The sequence below is a fragment of the Gekko japonicus genome, unplaced genomic scaffold (assembly GCF_001447785.1).
Source record: "Gekko japonicus isolate JY-2015 unplaced genomic scaffold, Gekko_japonicus_V1.1 scaffold1116, whole genome shotgun sequence".
NCBI lineage: Eukaryota > Metazoa > Chordata > Lepidosauria > Squamata > Gekkonidae > Gekko > Gekko japonicus.
The window spans coordinates 142356-160082 of NW_015172590.1; the positions used below are offsets into that span (position 1 = coordinate 142356).

The 17727-nt window shown below is 43.5% G+C and overlaps 1 protein-coding gene across 1 annotated transcript in view; it reads left to right on the plus strand.

Moving 5' to 3' along the window:
- The first annotated feature begins 2289 nt into the window (after positions 1-2289).
- The window catches only part of TDRD1 (tudor domain containing 1), a 65683-nt gene continuing 50245 nt past the window's right edge, over positions 2290-17727 (plus strand). Inside the window, 7 exon segments of the mRNA XM_015421498.1 lie at positions 2290-2554; positions 4731-4829; positions 5916-5980; positions 9831-9975; positions 10738-10843; positions 13588-13639; positions 17174-17278. Of these exon segments, the coding sequence (XP_015276984.1) occupies positions 2290-2554; positions 4731-4829; positions 5916-5980; positions 9831-9975; positions 10738-10843; positions 13588-13639; positions 17174-17278 (837 nt within the window).

Sequence of the window (17727 nt, forward strand, 5' to 3'; positions counted from 1 at the left end):
AACTGCTTGGGTTCCCATGGGCATGGGGGGGGGGGATGCAGTTTGACTTAAAATGGCTGCCAATGGGCTATCCTGGAATTTTTCCTGGCACAACTTTGAGCCAGTTCAAGGGGGAATTTCCATGCTGGAAGCACTTAGGAAGCCACCTAATTACTGCCACTCTCCCTCAGCATGCCCAAATTACAGTTTGTGCTGGAGCTCTGCCAGCACACAGCCATGGTACAGCTGCACTGGCAGTACTGAGTGGCACAACAGTGCTAGTGTCCTCTGCCAGCATAACTGGCTCGCCTGTGTATGCCATGGTTACACTTGAGTTACTGTGTCCTGTGCCAATTCTGCTCCCCCCCAGGATTGCACTGTTAGTGTTATAAATTTTAACTTAATATCCAGGTATCCTACCTGTTGTAAGTATATGAAAGTAGTTCAGTAAAATTATGTCTTTTGTCTATTAGGAGTAAGGCCCGTTGTGGGAAGAAATACAATAAGCTCTAGAAGGAGGCTCCAGGTGAGTATCCCAGCTGTGGCTGGTGGGCCTGTGGAGGGAAGAGGAAAATAATTTATTGTTTATTTTCTTCTGGTTAGCTATAAGGCAATGCTGTCTCAAGTCATTTTGCTGCCCCGAGTGGGTAGTATGGGAGGAGAGCCACATGGTAACAAGTATGGTTCCCTCTACCCCTGACTTAGGTTGATTTGGGGCTGTGCAGTGGCAGCTGAGGTAGAAAAAGCATGTCTTCCTATGCCATGATTTCTGGGTTCCAAGAGTCTGGAAAGCAATTCCTTAGGCAGTTACAAGGTTGCCAACTCTGGGTTTGGAAATACCTGTAGATTTGAGGGGTAGAGCCTGGGGAGGGACCTCAGCAGGGTATAATGCGATAGAGTCTACTGGCCAAAGTAGTCATTTTCTCCAGGAGAACTGATCTTGATTATCTGGAGATCAGTTGTAATAGCTGGAGATCACCAGGTACCACCTGGAGGTTGGCTTTTGTTGATTTGGGGCTATGCAGTGGCAGCTAAGGTAGAAAAGCACCTTTTCCTATGCCATGTTTCCTGGATTCTAAGGGTCTGGAAAGTGGTTCCGTAGTCAGTTACAGGGTTGCCAACTCTGGGTTGGGAAATACCTGTAGATTTGAGGGGTACAGTCTGGGGAGGGCAGGGTTTGGGCTGGGGAGAGACATCAGCTTGGTATAATGCCATAGAGCCCATTGCTCAAAGGAACCATTTTCTCCCGGAGAACTGACCTTGGAGAACTCCAGGTGCTGCCTAGAGGATGGCAATACTAAGGGGAGGGCCAGACCTGTAGATTTGAGGGGTAGAGCCTGGGGAGGGCAGGGTTTGAGGTGAGGAGGGACCTCAGCAGGTTATAATGCCCTTAGAGTCCACTGCCCAAAGCAGCCATTATCTCCAGGAGAACTGATTTTGGTCATCTGGAGATCAGTTGTAATAGCTGGGAAATTTTCTGTTGGCAAAATGATGTGGCTGGAAAACACAGTGATTTCTGAGATATTTCCAGGCCCCACAGGGAGATTGACAACCCTAGTGAACATTTAGGGGAAGATTGGGAGATGTATTTTATCTCAGGACACATTCAGTGACTTGCAACAGCAAATTGTTTAGAATGTTGGGGGTGAGGGCCAATCAGGCCACATATGCAAACGACCTCTGTGCTCTGACTGGCTGTGTGGAGGGAGAGGATGATGTGAGGAATGGCGCAAGGCCCTATCAGCTCACATATGCCAATTACTTTGAAAGGCTGGCCCAATCAGGTAGTAGATGAGTCGTCAGGATCACATTTTATATATATCTAGATATGACCCTTTAAGACACTCCCAGGGGCATCATTTATCCATTTCTCTGCTCATAGTGAGGTCCCTCCATTGGCCACATCATGCCTGCTTCACAGGTTTCATTATTATGTTCTGGATCTGCTTATTCTCACACCCACTGAAAACTTTGGTAGTTTAAAAGAACTGAAGGAAAGAGGGGCCTCCTCCCAGCAAAGCACATGATCATTAGGCGGGAAAATGGCCTCTAATTAACTCTGTAAGGCAGGGGCTCCCCTTGAAGTGTTAAATATCAGAGTAGTTGTAAGAGAGCTTCTGGTTGCTGGCCTGCGCAAGCACAGTCACAGTGTATGCCTGCACAGAAGACACCTCAATGAACAACAGTTACAGGTAAGTGCAGCACTGTTTTTTTACACCATCTTTTTTCAGTTGCTTTTTTTCTTTTTATGCTTCATGAGCAGTAGCCTTAAAAGTAGCAGGACGTGGTTCTGATGTGAATATTTACAAGATGGCACGAAGATTTCATATGAAGTGTACTGAGTTCAAAATCCCAAACGAATCATTGAGAAGCCCGTACACAATTCCCACAGTCAGAAGCTCTGTACCTGAAGATAAAACATCAGCACCATCCAAGAACTTCTTATTTTATGAGCAGACTAAAGAATTCTTTGCAAATCGCGAGAATGGTTCAAGTGGAAGTATCCATGTTGGGTACTGTGATGACTTCACCAAGCAAATGATTGGATCAAGCGTGAATGAACAGGAGCTGACAGGTGAGGAAAAGGCACCTCATTTTAAAATACTTTGTATTAATGTAATGTATCTGTTGCCTTTAGATTAAATGTAGGATAAAATTGCAATCTTTATTTATGTGAAACATTAAAACACGTCAAAACATTTAAAAAGCATTTAAAATACAAATATGTATAAAATATTAAAAACAATTAAAGTAAACACAGTGTTGAGGGTGTCAGACTAAAACCTGGGAGACCCAGGTTCGAATCATTCCTCTTCCATGGAAGCTCACTGGGTGACCTTGGGCCAATCCACTCTTTCAGCTTAACCCACCTCATAGGGGTGCTGTAAGGATAAAATGGAGGAGTATGATGTAAGGCAGTTTGGGGCCCCACTGGGGAAGAAGGCAGGGTACAACTTAAGTAAATAATAAATATAAGCACAAAAATGGAGCATGGCTAATAAGAGATAACAAGAAAGGGGACCTGTGATGCTCACTGGGGGGGAGAAGAGCTCCATGCAGAGCACCCTCATCCCTGTACAACGGCGGTGTGGCCTGAGTGGCTTCCAGCCGCCGGGCCCCACCATCTCTCCCCCCCCCCCCCTCCCTCTCTCTCTCTCTCACACACACACACAGAGGTATGGTGAGATAATGTTCAGCTCTCCTTGTTTAAAAACAGCCCTGGAGACCTCAATTGTGTTCCAGGCTGTTAATTTATATGTAAAGTAAGGGATTTTTTTTACAAGAACACAGAATGGAGGCAAAAGGTTGTAAAGCCCATTATCATTGTGCCTTATTTTGCTGTTTTTAGATTTTTGTGCACACCTGGGGACTGCCCCAAGTGTGCAGGAAAATCTCCCTGCCCACTAGGTGCCTTCGATGTGCGGATTTATATATCCGCTTGTAGGGGGTGCCTTCGCTATTAGATATATAGATGAGGGAAAAGCAACAAGAACAAAAATCTTTACCTGTGGGTGGAAGACAACAGTAACTCTAGTCTTAGATGGCTGAGCACCTGAAGGAAGAACCTCTGAAGGTAACTGGAGAGGTAGGGTAGGTTCACATAGGAATAGGCAGTCCTTAATGTATGCTAGGCTCAGGCTGTATAGTGCTTTAAAGGTCAGTCAGTACTGGTGCCTGGAAGCAAATTGGGAGCCAGTGTAGACAGAACAAGACTGAAGTGATATGGTCCTTATGATCTACTCCAATCAGCATTCTGGCTACAGCATTCTTTACTGTCTAAAAGTTTTCAGACAGTCTTCAAAGGAACCTCATATAAAGCATATTGCTGTTATCCAGTCTAGATGTTAGTAGGGCATATACCACAGTGGCAATATTTTTTCTGCCCAGGAAGGGCATCATCATCAGCTAAAGTTGGTGAAAGGCATTTTTGGCCACTGCTGCCACCTGTTTATCAAATAGGAGACCTGGACTCCCGAACTATGAACCTGCTCCTTTTGGTGGAGTGCAATATTATCCAGAACAGCAGACATCCTAGTTCTCTGGTCAGACCTTCCCCTCATCAATAGCACCTCTGTCAGGATTGCGTTTCAGTGTGTTAGCTCTCATCCTTTTCAAAAGTGCCCGTACTCATCTGCTCACAATTTTGCCAGCCTCCCTCGGATCTGCTGGAAGCACAACACAGAGCTGAGTGTCATTGGTGGCAGCTCAGAGCAGATCTCCAGATTATGTTTCCTGGCAGCTTCATATAGATTTTAAAAAGAATCTTGAAATAATGGGAAAGCATAGTTTTGGAAAGTGCATCATTATATATAAAGGTAAAGGTTCCCTTGCTCGAAAGCCAGTCGAATTCGACTCTAGGGTTGCGGTGCTCATCTCTGTTTCAAAGCCGAAGAGCCAGTGCTGTCCGAAGATGTTTCCGTGGTCATGTGGCCGGCATGACTAAACACCAAGGTGCACGGAACGCTGTTACCTTCCCACCAAAGTGGTACCTATTTATCTACTTGCAATTTCTTGCTTTCGAACTGCTAGGTTGGCAGGAGCTGGAACTAGAGACGGGAGCTCACTCCATCATGCGGCACCCGGGTCTCGAACTGCTGAACTACTTACCTTCCACAGCCTGCAGTTCAGCGTCTTAACCACTTGAGCCACCACAGCTCCATATCATTATATATAGTGGTGTGCAAATAGATATATTTTAGAAATGAACTTTATTTTAATTAAAAATGATAGGCTTGTTTTTGTGTTTACAGATACTGTATTATCTGAAAAAGCTCAAGCAAATTCTCAACCACTTGCCACCCACTGCCAGCCAAGCCAGACACCTCTCATGAAGTGCAGCAGTCCAGAAAGTAAAAGGGTTTTTTTTGATAAAATTAGTCCATCTGTGGAAAAATTGAAATATTCTGAATTATGTTACTGTCCTGTGTAGGGATGGGCACAAAGTGAACCATGAAGCAAAACCCGTGATGAATTTTGCTCTGTTTGTGGTTCAGGAACCGAAATCCATCACAGATTTCCATGACCTTTTAAGGCAGTTTGTGGGGTTCGTGCCAGTTCCTGGTCCTAGGAAAAAGCTGCAAAAGCAGCTGAGTGGTTGGGAGCATTCCCTGCCGCTTAGCTGTTTCAGGCTTTCTTGTGCAGTTCCTTTAAAGTTTAAACTGCTACACATGGCTCAGCTGCCCAACAAATCTCCTTTCAACAGCTGAGAGGCACAGAGCAAACTGAGTTGTTTGGTTTAAATGGCTCAGAGCTATTTAAGCCCCTGCTTTCTGCTCCCCAGATAAAGCTAAAGGCCAAATCTGCATTTGCATTTTTAAATCATTTTCGTGCTGTTGTGATGCCGTCTTTCTCTATGCTTGTTTGAATGTTGTTTGGAGAAGATTCTTTTAAAGCAGTGTGGAGGTGCAGTGGCAGTGGAGCTGCCCCAAAAGGACGATAAACATATGTGGACGTGCAAAAGTATGCTAGCACTATTGAGGTGTGAAAACGACACCAAATGTAGACAGCTTTTTTGAAGACGGAGTCAAAAGGCTGGGACACTGGTGGGAAAGACAAATGCAGATTCCGCCGTAGGCAGCAGAAAGCAGATGTAATGAACCCATACAAAAGTGTTTCAGTTTGTGAACCAACTTTCCAGTATGTATAGTTTGTAGTTTATGCCCATCCCTTGTCCTGTGTGACCTAATCTCTCTCACACATGTATTAAGAGGAATGTGACTAGAAACAAAATGTTCACAAGACTAGAAACAAAATGTGTTTTATGAACTATCAGTTTAAACTGTTAATGTTCTTAGTGTACTCACAATTATGTGCACATATGATTTCAGCTCTAGTTTATTATTCAGAACCAAAGATAATAGTGTTCATGATTAGGAATATGTTACAATATTGTGGTTAGTTAGATCTTTTCTAAATATTTCAATTTTGTATTTTAGAAAAACTGGAACATTTGAAAGTAGCAAGTAACTTGTTACCAACCTCAGTAAAGGAAACAAATGCTGTGAGTTAAAAGATTCTCCCCCTTCCCTTCTATCATAAAAACAGTGTTTATTGTTTTCTAGTTTCTGTTCACAGCAGGCTGTATTTCATAAAATCATTTAAAATAGATTTTACAAGTTTATCATGGTAACTTTTCAGGTTTTTTAGCTCTTTATTCATTATATGAAATCTCCATGCCCTCTGTAAAAATCAAGCTGCAGTTATCTCTTACAACTAAATTGAAAACCCCGTCTAATATGTACTGGGCAGAATCCAGAGAAGCACTCTGAATCCCATTGATTTAAGGGCTAGAAACAGAAGCACACTGCTAACCTAATCTGAATTCAGTGAGATTTAAAGTGCATTATTTCATCTAGATTGTACCTGTTGTAAAGAAAAACTGGTATTTTCCCTATGGTTTTTTCTTGAAATCAAGCCTTTAAAAATTTCAATATATCATTAATCTATATATCTAATAGCGAAGTTGCCCCCGGAGTGCGAATCGCTAAATCAGCGCTCCGGGGGCAGCTGGGGGGCTGGGGGAGGTTTGTGCACACATGGGCCAGTCCCCACGTGTGCACAAAAATAAAAAAGTTGGAAAAAAATCGGGGGGATGTTTAAATCTCCCCGAAACTGGCAGAGCGTCCCCTGCGCATGCGCAGGAGACGCTCTGGAATGCCGCTGCCACCTCACAGCCGCTTTGCGGGGGAGTGGGGGAAGCGCCGAGGCCCGGCAGTCAGAAGCCGCGCGGGCCTCGCTCTCAAGCCGGGGGCCGGGGGGAGCGCTGAGGCCCAATGGGCAGAAGCCGCGCGGGCCTCGCTCTCAAGCCGGGGGCCGGGGGGAAGCGACGAAGCCCGCCGGCTAGAAGCCGTGCGGGCCTCGCTTTCCAGGTGGCGGGGGGAAGCGACGAGGCCCGCCGGCTAGAAGCCGTGTGGGACTCGCTTTCCAGGCAGCCGCGGGGGGAAGCGACAAGGCCCGCCGGCTACAAGCTGTGCGGGCCTCACTTTCCAGGCGGTGGCGGCGGGGAGGAAGCGCTGAGTTCCAGGCGGGGGGAGCGCCGAGGCCCGCCGGCTCCAAGCCGCGTGGGCCTCCTTTTGCAGCCATGGGAGGGGAAGCCGGGGGGGAGGCTGGGGGGGAGATTGCGCGTGCGGGGGGGAAGGAGACAGCGAAACCGGCAGGATGGGGGGGAAGCTCACCTGTTCCTGCTTCCTCCTCCGCCTGCTGATTGTAGAGCTCCCCCGCCCCTCCCCCCGTGAGTTTTGCTGGTCTCCTCTCTGGGAAGGGGTGGGTAGACCTGGACTCCAGAGGCCAGGTCTACCACTGTAGTGGGAAGGGGTGGCCTCCGGAGCCCAGGTCTACCAATATAGCAGGAAGGGGTGGGTAGACCTGGTCTCCGGAGGCCAGGTCTACCAATGCAGTGGGAAGGGGTGGGTAGAGCTGTTCTCCAGAGGCCAGGTCTACCAACGTAGTGGGAAGGGGTGGGTAGACCTGGCCTCTGGAGGGGGGGCGCGCTCTGGGGCAGGGGGGGAGATTGAGCCAGGGGGTGGAGGGTGTGTGTGGAGGAGACGAGGAACCAGCGGGATAGGGGGGAACTTACCTCCTCCTGCTGCTTCCTCCTCTTCCTCATACGTGTGAAGCTCCCCCTCTCCCGCGAGTATCGCGGGTCCTCCTTGTCTATATACTAATAGCGAAAGGCGCCTCCTGCAACAGCCGCTCGGGCCTCGCCATCCGAGCCGGGTGGGGTGGAGGAGACCGAGGGGGGGGAAGAGGAGATCGGCGAGGCTTACCTGCTGCTGCTGACTCCTCCTCCTGCTCTGCGTGGAGCTCTTCTCCCCCCGCCCACGAGTATCACGGGTCCCCTTACTTGTAATATATATTATTGACCAATGTTTAATATTGCAAGGAGGCTAAAGGGCACTGTGTGTTGACAAATTATCAGATAACTCTGTCCCCTAATTCTGGGAGATGTTATTGTATAGTCTATCTAGAAATGGGTGGACCTGCCCGGGTCTGTTCCACAAAGTATCGGTGGAGTGGGACAGCAGGAGCTAAAATGGCTTTTTGCAATTCATGTTGGTTTGTTCAAAGTTGCTTAGTATGACTGAGCCTCTGTTGTTTTGCCTGACATCCCTCCATTTCAGTGAAGGGTGGATAGAAACACTGTCCTCCTCTCTGCATGAGAGAGTCATCAGGAGGCAGGGCAGCAGTTCTGTCCGCAGACCTCCCCAAACCCTGTGCCCCAGAGTTTCTATGGCAAGGGGAGGAAGGCAAAGCCATTTTCTCATTTCTGTACAGAATACCTTTATTTTTGGAGTGGCCCAGAACCCACTGAAAAACTGAATGTCCTGGCCTGCTCTGGAACCTTGGCTTCCATTGTGTGCAAAATTCCATCTTCTTCTCAGCTGTCATCAGAATCATTCAGTCTATCAGAATGATTCTTTGTCTCCATATTTTATGCCTTATTGATATCCATTCTCTAAATGTGTTCATTTTTCAGATTAGTATTTGTTTCTTTTTAATGAACTTGTTAGTCATCATATCACTAGAACGTTTTTTTCCAAGTGATATATGTTCCTATGTTTTATCTATTTGTATATCTTTTTTTCCTATGTTAATGCCAATGAAGGTAGCTGAACTGAGTCGTTATATCAACTTAATTGAGCCCACAGTTAAAAGATTTGGCCCCCAATGTGGAAAAAAATAAAATTAATCCAGTCTGGTCACCACTGTTCATCTTGGCCTTAATTGTTGAGTGTTTCTGCACCAATTGTTTCTCCCACTATGTGTGTCAAGAAGAGCTGTTACAGTGTGCACAGTACCATACGTAGTAATGTCCCTAGACTGGTTGCTAGGAAATGAGTACTTAAATGAAGTAGTGATTACCCCTGCAGTGTTCACAAATTTTTGAACGAACATTGCCTTCAGTAAGCTTGCTCCTTAAAGTGAGTGTTGGGGGACCGTTATTGGGAAGATCTGTTTGAGATGTAGCCATTTTCGTGGCTGGAACTCCTTGAAGACTAGATCTCAGTAGATTAGTCTCAGGTTTAATCCATTTCACTCCTTCTACAAGCAACAGTCTTTCTTCCTCCCCTGGTCCCCTGATTAAAATTATGTAGACCAGCATATAGCTATGAGAGGAAGGATTTTATCCTACTGTGTTGGACCATACACTGGAAGCTTGCTGCATTGGCCAGTGTAATCATAAGGTATAGCAGATTTAACATGGCAAGCAGGTACACTTCAAGTAACCTGTGCATATGATTTGAACAAGAAATGTGGAAAAACCAACATGAACACCTTTCAGGAATGAAGAGGACAAAGAGGAGAAAAAAATGAAGTATCTTTTATTCATCTTTCCTGTTACCGGTAGACTGTGTTTAGAAGCAGCTCCATATATACAGGAACTTCCCTATTCTCTTTCCTTGGAATGCACAGTGCAGCATTGCCTACCATTCTGTAAAAACATGCCTGTGGCTTTGGATCAGTTCTATTCACTGAACTTATGCATTATTATTTTTTCAGGACTTGATATTTTAGACAGTACTGACTGGCTGCATTTCAAGGAAACACTGATTCAATTGCACATTGAAAGTTGTGTGTGCTCACTGTTTTCACTGCAACTGCAAATGGACATTGTTCAGTTTTTAAGATACTTGGGTTGTTGAATGATGAAGAGAAACTTTGAGAGTGTTTGGATTTTCTGCTGCATATATTCCTGTATGTTGGAGTTATGAAGCCAAAATCAGTCACAGCTTTCATTAGAATTTGATGGAATTGATAATGTTCCAAGCTGGTTTTTTCTGTATTGTCAAGTGTACAGTATGTATTTAAAGATACATGAATGTTTAAACTTGTCAAAATATGTGTTATAGGTGTCAGATACAGCCTTTGTCCATGTGAAGCAGAAAAAGTTCCAGAGTTCTCCTGAGCATTCTTTATCTGTGGGCTGTGATCCACAGTTGTTTAATTCACTAAATCATTTCCTTCCGCCCACATGTCATTTCTGTGGATTGTCTGGTAAGTTTCTATTACCCCTTCTGTGATAGCACAACATATACATTAAATTGTAGCTGAAGGAGATTAGATCACATGAACACATAAACATGCCTTGTACTATTGGCCTATTAAGGTCGGTATTATCTGCTGTGATGAGCAACAACTCTTCAGGATCTTAAGCAGAGCACCTGCCAGGGATTACACTTGAAATCATTTGCATGGAGAGCTGTCACTCTATTGCTGAACTGTATTATTTCTTGCCTTACTTAACTCTGAAGGAAATTACTACAGTGTAAGGAAGCTCCTGTCTCATCTTACTTGCATTAAGAATGGAAGGCCTCAGGCAAGTTGCTATCTCTTGACTTCCATTTCATCACAGCATGAGGGAAAGGAAATATCGGTGTATCTTATTGTTACACTAGGGCTGCTGGAGTGCTTTCAATCTGAGTCATAGGAATGTTTAGACTACTTCCATTTGATTTCAGATAAAGCATTTTATCATGTACAAGCATGTCTTTATAAAGAGGCCTCAATGCAAGGTTGCTGCCTATATTTTGAACAAATGCTTGGAATGAACAAGTGTTTTTATGTTCTGAAATTCTCTAGGAATGAAACAGATATTAAAAACTGGAAGCTCAATAATACCACATAAGACATATTTGAGGCTGTGAGAGGAATTATCTGTTTAATTTTAACACAACAAAGTGGCTTTAGATGTTTCTTGGTCAGAAAATAAAGTAGAATGCTGAGTAATACTGAATCTATCATTTTTTATGTTTCCAGGGTCCTTGAGATGTACACAATGTAAGCATGTATATTATTGTTCTGTGGACTGTCAGAGGAAAGACTGGCAAGAACATAGTGTTGCATGTAAACCAGTTAAACACAAGTAGGTTGATAGATTAAGACAGTTAAATTTTTTTGTATCCACATCCAGAAAAGTTCTTTGAATTTAGTTTCTTTGTCTTAGCTGATGGTTAATTGATGTATTGGAATATATAATGGAACTCCCTTTTGGTATGGCAGGCCCTAGGCCTCAGTCGAATTTATAGAACACCAAACGATTGCTGTGTTGCAACATAAGGAATCTGTGTAATCCATATAAAGAGCCTTCCATTTTTGTTAGGATATACACTTAAATGCACATCTATAACTTGATGTGAATGAGCATGCATACATGTGGCCAGAAGTTAGTTGTGATCAGTTGCCTTTGACCACAAGACTATCTCATAGCAACCCGGTGTGGTGGATTGGTTTGAAGGGGGGGGGGGGCTTGTGTTTATCATCTTCTTTGTTTTTATTTATTTAAAACATTTCTGTGCTGCCTTTCTACCCAAACCACAACCAGAGAAGAGGGTTAATAATTGGGAATATTCTGAATGAAACAAAAAAGTCTTTACCGCCTAACAGAAAATAACAGTAGAGGGGGAGACAGATGATTCTCCCTGGTGAGGGAGTTCTAAAGTTTTGGTACCATGAACAACAAGGCCCTTTCTTGGGTTGCTACCCAATGGCAAGGGAACCTAAAGCAGGAGCTTCAGAGAAGGCCAGAGTAGATGGGTGGGTTTGTACGGGAGAAGGCTGGCCTTCAGGTATGCTGGCAACAAGTCATATAGGGTTTTAAAGGTCAATACCAGCACCTTGAATTGGGCTTCAAAGCAGATTGGGAGCCAGTATAGAAGGAATAAGACTGGAGTGACATGGTCCCTATGACCCATTTCAATCTGCAGTCTGGCCATAGCATTCTGTACCAGCTGTAGCTTTTGGACAGTCTTCAATGGCAGCCCAATGTAGAGGGAATTGCAACAATCTAATCCAGATGTTACCTGGCATGTGCCACAGTGGCAAGATCTTCCCCACCCAAGAAGGGCCATAACCAAAGTTGGTGAAAGTCACTGCGGCCATCTGTTTATCTAAGAGGAGGCCTGGATCCGTCATTACCCTCAAACTACAATCTCAATTCTCTTGGGTCCAAAGTAGGTTTCTTTAGGAGTAGATACACAACTACTTACTTCAAGGCAGAGATGACCATCCTCGCAGGGAGGCATTTACGGTCTGCTGGACCCAGTTCACTAGCCCTTTCAACAGATTTAAGTAGCCAGGAGGGCAAGGATCATATAAGCAGGTGGTAGGTCTCAAACTTCAAGCATCCTGTCCACATCCACAGACTGGACTAGCTGAAAGGTAACCCAGAACACTGGACAAATTAGCAGGTTGGGACAATCCAATACTGTCTCTGGTAATTTAGAGTCCACGTCAGAATGGATGCAAGAGATTTTATCTACAAAGTGATTAACAAAATTATGGCAGCGGGCTGTAGGCTGGAACCCAATAAGCCTTTGACCACTTGGGAACATGCCACAGGTCTATGAAAGCAAGTGTGATGTAGCAGTTAGAGCTTCACAGTAGGGTCTGGGTCTGGATACCCAAGTTTAAATCACCAGTCTTCTTCTTGGCCCCTGCTGTGGAGAAAGTTGGTGTATAAATGAAGTAAATAAATAATGAATACAGATGAAGATGGAATGCAGATAAAAGATAGATTGGTGAATGGCTGAGAAGGAGAGAATGAGTCAGGGAAAGGGGAGAGGATATAGGGTTGCCAGAAGGGGGGAAAGGGAAAATAATGTGGAGAGGAGGATACAGGGGAAAGTGATGTGTCCCCCTACAAGTCCTTGTGGGTTCCCTACCATACAAGTGGGGCTGGCCCAGCAGTTGGCGCCACACAACTGGCCATAGTTTTTCTAGGTAGAGGCGGCTGGGAGCTGAAGACAGAGAAGCAGATAATAGTAGGTTGACTGCTGGGTGGGAAGGAGAGAAGGAAGCAGGAAGAGAGGCTATGGGGGCTTTCAGGGAGGGGAAACAGGAAATAGTGGGGGAGGGGAAAATATGATCTTCTCCCCCATAAGTGCTTGCAGGTCCCCTCTAATTATGAACATGACCCCAGAGAACAGCTCAAAAAATCTGTACTTATGAAGTCGTATGTGCCTGTGGGGGTATGAAAAATCTGAAAATAAAAAGCACAGTGATTATTGTGGGGGTAAAAAGGAGATTTGTCAATGTAGCGTTGTTAAGTCTCCACTGCTGTTTTGGAGTTGCCTAGCAATCTCAGCAAATATTGCTAGAACAAATGAGAAGAAGGTGGAGTTGGCAGGGGCCAGCAGTGGCAGAAAGGAGGAGAAAAGGTAGGAGTCAGATGGGTGGAGGTGGGGAAGGAAGAAGGAGACCATAGGGAACAAGGCACATTGTGGGTGGGAAAGGAAGTGAGGATGAGAGCGTGGGTGAGAAAGGCAGTGGTAAGGCCAGCAGCAGATTTCCCCTTCCTTGCAGGTCTCCTACTTGTACATTTTGTTCCGTATAGCAGGGTGATATCTCCAGTTCTAATTACATGTGCAGTATTGTATTTAAAATGTATACTTTTCATTGGATCTCTGAATTGGATATTTTCAGGAAGGAAGAGTGTTTTTTTTGACTAATCAGCAAAAAAGGATGAAAAATTGGCATTAATTTAGGTAACTTCTTAAAGGATATACATATTTATTGTTCAGAGGTCAGATGATGGTCAACTTTGAGTATGTGTTCAAAGCATGAGCCTTTACAGACCGGTTCTGCTAATAACTAACCATTGCTTTTTAGAACAGATATAGCAGAAGATAATGAAAAATCGTTGGATAAAATCACAATAAAGGTATGGTTAGAATTTTATGACTAAATAAATCATTATGTACTGAAGGTAGTACTGTTTATCAAATGAGCTGATCATCAGTATGTCCACTGAATTACTGGAGGTTTACCTGCTGATACTATAACACTGGGAAATAAAGTGTTACCAACTGTAATAAGATGAAATCCAAAGAACCTTTGCCTGTTTGCATGTAAGGGTTGCTGCAGCGTTCATAGCAACATTTAAGGAGGTGTGTGATTCTGATTGAGGAACCAAAGAATATAAAGTTTTGTTTTCAGTGTTCAAGTATTCTTAGTATTAGGTATTTTTGTTACCTGGTCTGCTGTTGTCCTGGGAAACTTCAAAGCTATACAGCCAATACATGTTTATAATACTTTTTCTCTAGAAACTGCTGTAACCCCATCTTTTCAACCTTAGCACAACAGATTATTTTCTTAATTTCCGACTCTGTACTTTCAAAGATCGGTTAATGCTCTCCAAACATAAATTTTGTGACACAAAGCAGCCTGCTCATCCAACAGAGGCAAATTGTTATCTTCAATGACTAACAAATACCACTTAGGTATTTGTCCTAAGTGGTAACTCAGTGTCATTTGCTTGTTTGGTGATAGTACCATGTTCCTGATTTTTTTTCAGATGATGGTCCACTATGCCGTAAAAGTTAGGAGAGCAACAAGACCTTCAGGGCACATAAGGATTTACAGTATTACAGTATTTCTCATCCCTTAGGCTACCCTGATTTGGATCTTTCTTTCTTTCATTTAGCATGATAGTATTTTGAATAGCACTGAATATTGAAGTTATGAATCAATAAATATTAGGTTGTATCCCATCTAAAATTTCCATTCACAGAAGGACCTCCATGTACAGAAGTTCAACTTTCTTGCCTTTCCCCTTCCACTACAGTCTGAAATGCTGCTCTTGGGGGTGTTGGAGGGCTGCTGAAGGGGTGGGGGAGTTGACAAAAATTGCCCTCCCACACTGCATGGATAGATCTTTTTGCCAGAATTCTACCACTGTCTGGAAGTTAGCTTGTGAAATGTTTAAATATCTCATTGAGAACTTCCTCTTTTGCATTTTGTTCTTTAGTTACAGATCACTTTAAGTGGATAAGAAAGCAGGTCTGACTCAAGTTGCAGTATTTATATAAGTTTGATTCAAAATGGGAATTCATAGGTATTTTAAGTGATGGTCATGCTTCCATATACGGAATTTGTGGTATAATTTATTCTCCAGGGATAAAATTGCACTGTGTCCAGTGTTCCCTCTAAGCTGAGTTAGTGTGAGCTAGCTCACAGTTTTTTAGCCTCCAGCTCACATATTTTTGTCTTAGCTCAGGAAGGATGGCTCCACAGCAAACTAATATATGCAGTAGCCAAATCACTCGCTCACAACTTTAATGCCAGTAGCTCACAAAGAAGAATTTTTGCTCACAAGACTCCACAGCTTAGAGGGAACATTGACTGTGTCATATATGTGTCCAGTTTTGGACACCACATTTTAGGAAGGATGTTGACGAGCTCGAGTGTGTCCAAAAGAGGGCAACGAGGATGGTGAGACGGTTGGAGGAAAGGCTGAAAGAGTTGGGTATGTTTAGCCTGGGAAAGAGAAGGCTTAGAGGGGGCATGATTGCAGTCTTCAAGTATTTGAAGGGTTGTCATGTAGAAGATGGAGCAAATCTAGTCTCTCTTGCTCCGGATTGCAAGACTAGATCTAATGGGTGGGAATTACAAGGGAGTCGTTACCGGCTAAATATCACGAGAAACTTCCTAACTGTAAAAAAAAAAAGTGGAACAGTCCGCCTCGGGAGGTGGTGGATGCTCCTTTGCTGGACGTTTTCAAGCGGAGGCTGGATGACCATCTTTCGGGTATGTTGTAGGTATGTAGGGCTATCTTTCAGCTATGCTCCTGCAGAGTGCAGGGGGTTGGACTAGATGACCTGTAAGGTCCCTTCCAACTCTAACATTCTATGATTCTATATGTATGTGTGTTTTAAACCAAATGCATCATAAAATCTGAACAAAATAAATAATCTCTATATACAGAAATGACCAAAAATAGGTCAGGTGTCACAACATCTATAAAACTCTCCTCGTTTCACAGACAAATCAAGCTGGTTGTTGGTTTTATTTTCTCTTTTTTGATACCATATAGTAAAAGGAAATTGTGAATGTGAACACCATCATGGTTTTCTTAACTTGCAACTTGAAATCTGACAGCAGATGAACTTTGCTGTTCACCTGCTTGCTAATGGCTTGTGAAATAGTCCAGTTGTGTGCTTGGCACCTGCAAAGGTCCCTTTTGAGCTGGGAACTCCTGTGCCAGTAAATGTTGGGGATATGTATTACTTAATATAGTAGAGTTGTACAGTCATAGAAGCATGGTATTGTGTGCAGAAAATAAACTCCAAAGAAATATATTGCATAAAGGTAAAACTTAAATTTATTGAAGTAGATTCATTTAACATCCATGTTGCAGTCAAAAGAAGATAGACACCTAATCTGAAGAATACTGTTCCCTGTTACAAATGGCCAGCTATTCTAACATCATGTGTATGCAAGTAAGATGGCACAGCTTCTACAGGAGAAACCTGTAGGTGTGTCCTGCTCTTTGCAGAGCCACAAAAAAAGGAAGAGAATATAAAGGGTACAGGATGAGAAGGAGGAGTCAGAGAAGCTCCTAGGTTAAGGCAAAGAAGAGATTGGATTTATTTATATCCCGCCCTTCACTACCCAATGGAGTCTCAGAGCGGCTTACAAACTCCTTTCCCTTCCCCTCCCCACAACAGACACCATGTGAGCAATGCTCCCTCTAAGCTGTGAAGTCCTGTGAGCAAAAATTCTACTTTGTGAGCTACCAGCATTAAAGTTGTTTAATTTGGCTGCTGTATAAATTAGTTTGCTCTGGACTGGAGCCCTCCTTCCTGAGCTAAGACAAAAATGTGTGAGCCGGAGGGTAAAAAACTGTGAGCTAGCTCACGCTAACTCAGCTTAGAGGGAACACTGCCTGTGAGGTAGGTGGGGCTAAGAGAGCTCTGACAGAAACTGCTCTTTTTCAAGAACAGCTGTGCCAGAACTGGAGCCAGGTGCATGTGGAGGAGTGGGGAATCAAACCCAGTTCTCCCAGCAAACACTCCGCGTACTTAACTACTACACCAAACAAAGAGAGGCATCTTATTTATTAAGAAGATAATGCATATACATATCTAAAGCAATGTAGCACCCCCCAATACCCAGGCATGCTGTGTCGCCTTACTCCAACATTAAGTTAAAGCAGCAGCTCTGTTTCCCCAGGTTGTCTGAATCAGTCCTAAAAGAACATGATAAAGGTATGTGTAAATCTTTAAATCAAGGAGTAGATAAAGGATGCATTCTACTCACACTTCCCTGGGAGTATGTTCCAGTTAATGCAGTGAATCTTCTGATTAAGTATACATACTGTTGTACCTTGTGTAGCCTTTTAACAAATTCACCACATGTTGAGCCACTCAAGCAATTTATAAATGTGTATTGGTAAACTAGCTCTTCCTTCTAACAGGCCAATTTAGTATCAGTGGATAACAGTGCAGCCGAAGATGCAGACAAGAAAATAATGTTCCCTGAGTTGGATACATTAGGACTCAAGAGAAGCATGAAAGTGCAGGTAAGTTCTGCTTTCAATGTGTTAATTCTTGAATTTTTCAATTAACTGTGTTGCTAAACAATGCTGTTGGATTTGCTTATTTCTTTGGTTACCGCATTTTTCTGATTTAAGAAAGTTGCTTCATAGTGATGTGTTTATTTCCTTCCCTGCCTAATCTGAACGGAGACCATGGTTATACATACATAAAGGAGCTCTGTGTTGTAATTATTGCATGCCTAGCAATATTAGTTCATTGCTGCCATAAATAATGTGCATCTGATTCTATAAATTTTAAAATTTTATAATATTCATTGCATTATACACTAAGCCAGTAGTCCCCAACCTTTTCTAGCTTGAGGGCATCTTTGGAATTCTGACACAGGATGGTGGGCATAGTCACAAAATGGCTGCCACAGTGAAGATCTTTGTGCTGTGATGGCAGCTGCTTCCAAAGCAAAGTTTTTAAAAAC